Genomic DNA, 6,196 nt, shown 5'->3' with positions numbered 1-6,196 from the left:
ATTTGGGCATCAATCCGATACCAAGTCGTTACAGGATCATACATTGGTCATATTCAAAGTCTTCATGTGTCTAAGGACATATGTCCTGATTTTATAAACACAATATACATTTTGAAAAAACGAAAGAAAATGTTGTGATGCCAAAAAATACTGACGTAATCATAGTAGTATCGACTAGATACGCTACTGTACTTGGTATCATTACAGTGAATGTTAGGTGTAGATCCACCAATGGTGTTTGTTTACATTTTGACGGTACTTTTCAGAGGCTGTAATATGATTCATTAGTATCGCGGTACTATACTAGATATACTTTTTCGTCCATATCGCCCCAGCTCTAGTCACAACCTGAAAAACCATACCATACAGTGGTGGTCTCGATAACTCTCCAGGATGCCCGTCGTCTGTCCAATGTCCACATCTGCTTTAAGACAAAACGTGTTCCTTGTTGCTGTAGATAAAAACCTTTATTAAGACATCAATTCTCAAAAAATATCCACATTTCAATCGCTTTGGTATCAACATATGAACTTTTACATTGGTATGGTACAGGATCTTCAAAGCAGAGAGAAACCAGGAGAGTAATCCTGAAAACACAACAGAACTGGTTTTTGGAATGAATGACCGATGTTTTTAGCAGTAGCTTGATTGCCACAACACTGACAGCTTGAACATTTACAGGCGACACAATACCGATGTTCGGCGTTTCCAGAACTTCACAGTTATTTGTCCTTCGGGACAATCTGAATGGTTCAAAGAATCCGGACGGTCAGATTTTTGTAGAGTACAGACAAGTTCTATGACGTTGTTACCAAATATTAAAAGACGGTTGTAAACATGTTGTTTGGAAGCATGTGGAACCTGCCCACGTGCTCATGGGCAACACTTCCATGGACGACTTGGTCACACAACGGTTTATAAAGAAGAGACCCTGAGGTTTGGGTTTGACCAGAAACATTTTTTGCATGTTTACATTCCATGTACATGCAGTAACTATGTCAAGACCACTCCAAAAAGGGGATTCTTGTCTTTATAGGGGGAGCGGGACACAATTCTCCTTTTGGAATTCATTCAACCAACCGAACTAGGGAAGCTGTAGTCATACAGTGCACATGCACACCATTGACGAAACTATACAGTAACTCTTCACCATGCATCTTTAACTCACTAACCTTTGAATACCGATCACATGCCAGCAGTGCTACATGCACAACAAACCCCTGTAATCATTTTACGAATTTTAAAGTGTCAAGTGATCAATTCAAGACAATTTCTAGTCAGGGAGGAAAAGGATCGAACAATCGTGAGTGTTACATTCTCAGTCATTGTATTCAACAGTACAATAACGTATAAAACTAGGTAATATCTCTCGTCCGTCCATTTCCCTTCGAACATTCTTTTAAAGTTCTTACCAAACATTTGTTTGACACAAAACCGATCGAATTCTTTTATTTCCACAGTTCTAGAAGTATCTTCTAGAGATGTCCACATCTTGACTGCAGAGCAACCTAGAAATCAAGACCAATGGTTGACTCTGGCACCACTCTGGTGTGGACGGGCAAAGTTGATCCGCATTTGAACGGTCTGGACTAGCAGACCACAGCTCTTCACTGGTGCCAAACCCAGAAAAAACGCCACTCCTTAATGCCTTAAAGCTGAGAGTGAGAGGATTTCATGCCGTAACCACGGTCGTAGCCAACGATCAGCCATCGAAGTGGGCCACTAGTGACAGTACAACGGGTTTGTTGATGTCCAAAGAAAGGGGCTTTGGTGATATCGAGGGTGGGTTCACAAGTAGGGTCCAGTTGGGGCACTGCGGTAGCCGGCAGACTCAGGGAGGCCACCATGAATAAAAAGTCGTTGGTATGACAATTTCTGGTCAGGGAGGAGAAGGATCGAACAATCGTGAGTGTTACATTCTCAGTCATTGTATTCAACAGTACAATAACGTACAAAACTAGGTAATATCTCTCGTCCGTCCATTTCCCTTCGAACATTCTTTTAAAGTTCTTACCAAACATTTGTTTGACACAAAACCGATCGAATTCTTTTATTTCCACAGTTCTAAAAGTATCTTCTCGATGTGCTCCACTCTTACTCGTTTCAAGAGATGTCCACAATCTTGACTGCAGAGCAATCTAGAAATCAGGACCAGTGGTTGACTCTGGCACCACTCTGGTGTGGACGGACAAAGTTGATCCGCATTTGAACGGTCTGGACTAGCAGACCACAGCTCTTCACTGGTGCCAAACCCAGAAAAAACGCCACTCCTTAATGCCTTAAAGCTGGGAGTGAGAGGATTTCATGCCGTAACCACGGTCGTAGCCAACGATCAGCCATCGAAGTGGGCCACTAGTGACAGTACAACGGGTTTGTTGATGTCCAAAGAAGGGGCTTTGGTGATATCGAGGGTGGGTTCACAAGTAGGGTCCAGTTGGGGCACCGCAGCGGCAAACGGACCCAGGGAGGCCACCATGACTAAAAAGTAATTGGTACGACAATTTCTAGTCAGGGAGGAGAAGGATGGAAAAATCGTGAGTGTTACATTCTCAGTCATTGTATACAACAGTACAATAACGTACAAAACTAGGTAATATCTCTCGTCCGTCCATTTCCCTTCGAACATTCTTTTAAAGTTCTTACCAAACATTTGTTTGACACAAAACCGATCGAATTCTTTTATTTCCACAGTTCTAGAAGTATTTTCTCGATGTGCTCCACTCTTAATCGTTTCTAGAGATGTCCACATCTTGACTGCAGAGCAACCTAGAAATCAGGACCAGTGGTTGACTCTGGCACCACTCTGGTGTGGACGGGCAAAGTTGATCCGCATTTGAACGGTCTGGACTAGCAGACCACAGCTCTTCACCGGTGCCAAACCCAGAAAAAACGCCACTCCTTAATGCCTTAAAGCTGGGAGTGAGAGGATTTCATGCCGTAACTACGGTCGTAGCCAGCCATCGAAGTGGGCCACTAGTGACAGTACAAGGGGTTTACTGATGTCCGAAGAAGGGGCTTTGGTGATATCGAGGGTGGGTTCACAAGTAGGGTCCAGTTGGGGCACCGCAGTGGCCGGCGGACCCAGGGAGGCCACCATGAATAAAAAGTCATTGGTACGACAATTTCTAGTCAGGGAGGAGAAGGGTTGAACAATCGTGAGTGTTACATTCTCAGTCATTGTATTGAACAGTACAATAACATACAAAACTAGGTAATATCTCTCGTCCGTCCATTTCCCTTCGAACATTCTTTTAAAGTTCTCACCAAACATTTGTTTGACACAAAACCGATCGAATTCTTTTATTTCCACGGTTCTAAAAGTATCTTCTCGGTGTGCTCCACTCTTACTCGTTTCTAGAGATGTCCACAATCTTGTCTGCAGAGCAACCTAGAAATCAGGACCAGTGGTTGACTCTGGCACCACTCTGGCGTGGACGGGCAAAATTGATCTAACGACCGCATTTGAACGGTCTGGATTAGCAGACCACAGCTCTTCACCGGTGCCAAACCCAGAAAAAACACCACTTCTTAATGCCTTAAGGCTGGGAGTGAGAGGTTTCACACCGTAACTACGGTCGTAGCCAGCCATCGAAGTGGGCCACTAGTGACAGTACAACGGGTTTACTGATGTTCGAAGAAGGGGCTTTGGTGATATCGAGGGTGGGTTCACAAGTAGGGTCCAGTTGGGGCACCGCAATGACGCAGGGAGGCCACCATGAATAAAAAGTCATTGGTACGACAATTTCTAGTCAGGGAGGAGAAGGGTTGAACAATCGTGAGTGTTACATTCTCAGTCATTGTATTCAACAGTACAATAACGTATAAAACTAGGTAATATCTCTCGTCCGTCCATTTCCCTTCGAACATTCTTTTAAAGTTCTTACCAAACATTTGTTTGACCCAAAACCGATCGAATTCTTTTATTTCCACAGTTCTAGAAGTCTTTTCTCGATGTGCTCCACTCTTAATCGTTTCTAGAGATGTCCACATCTTGACTGCAGAGCAACCTAGAAATCAGGACCAGTGGTTGACTCTGGCACCACTCTGGTGTGGACGGGCAAAGTTGATCCGCATTTGAACAGTCTGGACTAGCAGACCACAGCTCTTCACCGGTGCCAAACCCAGAAAAAAACGCCACTCCTTAATGCCTTAAAGCTGGGAGTGAGAGGTTTCATGCCGTAACCACGGTCGTAGCCAGCCATCGAAGTGGGCTACTAGTGACAGTACACTGGGTTTACTGATGTCCTAAGAAGGGGCTTTGGTGATATCGAGGGTGGGTTCACAAGTAGGGTCCAGTTGGGGCACCGCAGTGGCCGGCGGACCCAGGGAGGCCACCATGAATAAAAAGTAATTGGTACGACAATTTCTAGTCAGGGAGGAGAAGGGTTGAACAATCGTGAGTGTTACATTCTCAGTCCTTGTTTTCAACAGTACAATAACGTATAAAACTAGGTAATATCTCTCGTCTGTCCATTTCCCTTTGAACATTCTTTTAAAGTTCTGACCAAACGTTTGTTTGACACAAAACCAATCGAATTCTTTTATTATCACAGTTCTAGAAGTATCTTCTCGATGTGCTCCACTCTGACTCGTTTCTAGAGATGTCCCCATCTTGACTGCAGAGCAATCTAGAAATCAGGACCAGTGGTTGACTCTGGCACCACTCTGGTGTGGGCGGACAAAGTTGATCCGCATTTGAACGGTCTGGACTAGCAGACCACAGCTCTTCACCGGTGCCAAACCCAGAAAAAACGCCACTCCTTAATGCCTTAAAGCTGGGAGTGAGAGGATTTCATGCCGTAATCACGGTTGGAGCCAACGATCAGCCATCGAAGTGGGCCACTAGTGACAGTACAACGGGTTTGTTGATGTCCAAAGAAGAGGCTTTGGTGATATCGAGGGTGGGTTCACAAGTAGGGTCCAGTTGGGGCACCGCAGCGGCAAACGGACCCAGGGAGGCCACCATGACTAAAAAGTAATTGGTACGACAATTTCTAGTCAGGGAGGAGAAGGATGGAAAAATCGTGAGTGTTACATTCTCAGTCATTGTATACAACAGTACAATAACGTACAAAACTAGGTAATATCTCTCGTCCGTCCATTTCCCTTCGAACATTCTTTTAAAGTTCTTACCAAACATTTGTTTGACCCAAAACAGATCGAATTCTTTTATTTCCACAGTTCTAGAAGTATCTTCTCGATGTGCTCCACTCTTAATCGTTTCTAGAGATGTCCACATCTTGACTGCAGAGCAACCTAGAAATCAGGACCAGTGGTTGACTCTGGCACCACTCTGGCGTGGACATGCAAAGTTGATCTAACGACCGCATTTGAATGGTCTGGATTAGCAGACCACAGCTCTTCACCGGTGCCAAACCCAGAAAAAAACGCCACTCCTTAATGCCTCAAGGCTGGGAGTGAGAGGATTTCATGCCGTAACCACGGTTGTAGCCAACGATCAGCCATCGAAGTGGGCCACCAGTGACAGTACAACGGGTTTGTTGATGTCCGAAGAAGGGGCTTTGGTGATATCGAGGGAGGGTTCACAAGTAGGGTCCAGTTGGGGCACCGCAGTGGCCGGCGGACCCAGGGAGGCCACCATGAATAAAAAGTCGTTGGTACGACGAGGACCAGTCAATGCGCCGCCCCTTATCACTTTGGTAGCGACCTTGGAGGAGCTCCTGAAACTGGAGCCTCGTAGAGGAGCCTCACAATTGAATAGGGCTTGGAAACACCTGTAGAACTGGGACGGAAGGAAGAAGTCAATCAGGAATCTAGTTGGACAAAAAAGAAATGCACAATATAAATAGTCATGTTGCTCCTCTCTATAATGAGCTTTGGGAGTAATGACACATAATGAGGACGGATTAAACCCTCACTCCTGGTTTCCTTGATGAAAGTTATGCTCTCAAACCTTTCTATATAACATAAATTGGATTTAGGACTTAAATCACATTAGGAATTCTACTAATTAGATAACCAATCACCATTATTGCAACTTAAGTCGGCTAAATATTTAATTTGTTCAGTCGATGAGCTGGGTTGCATGAGGCCCAGAGGGTATGTAATCACTTGTTTTTTAAATAAGCAAGATTAATCATTTAAATTGGGAATTATTTCAATGTGTGAAAGGTCAGGGCAACAGACCTAAATTCTGTTTTTATACATGTTCAAACAATCCTAATCCATGCGATGC

At 44.4% G+C, this 6,196-nt stretch overlaps 1 protein-coding gene across 1 annotated transcript in view; it reads right to left on the bottom strand.

Moving 5' to 3' along the window:
* Nucleotides 1-458: 458 nt before the first annotated feature.
* Nucleotides 459-6,196, bottom strand: part of LOC133580559 (vertebrate ancient opsin-like) — a 242,418-nt gene continuing 236,680 nt past the window's right edge. The window contains exon 4 of the mRNA XM_061934868.1: nt 459-5,743. Coding sequence (XP_061790852.1) covers nt 5,459-5,743 — 285 coding nt within the window. The 3' untranslated portion in view covers nt 459-5,458. The remainder of the gene's footprint in view (nt 5,744-6,196) is intronic.

This window comes from Nerophis lumbriciformis, linkage group LG03, assembly GCF_033978685.3.
Source record: "Nerophis lumbriciformis linkage group LG03, RoL_Nlum_v2.1, whole genome shotgun sequence".
Lineage (NCBI taxonomy): Eukaryota > Metazoa > Chordata > Actinopteri > Syngnathiformes > Syngnathidae > Nerophis > Nerophis lumbriciformis.
This window is presented reverse-complemented; position numbering and strand designations above follow the sequence as displayed.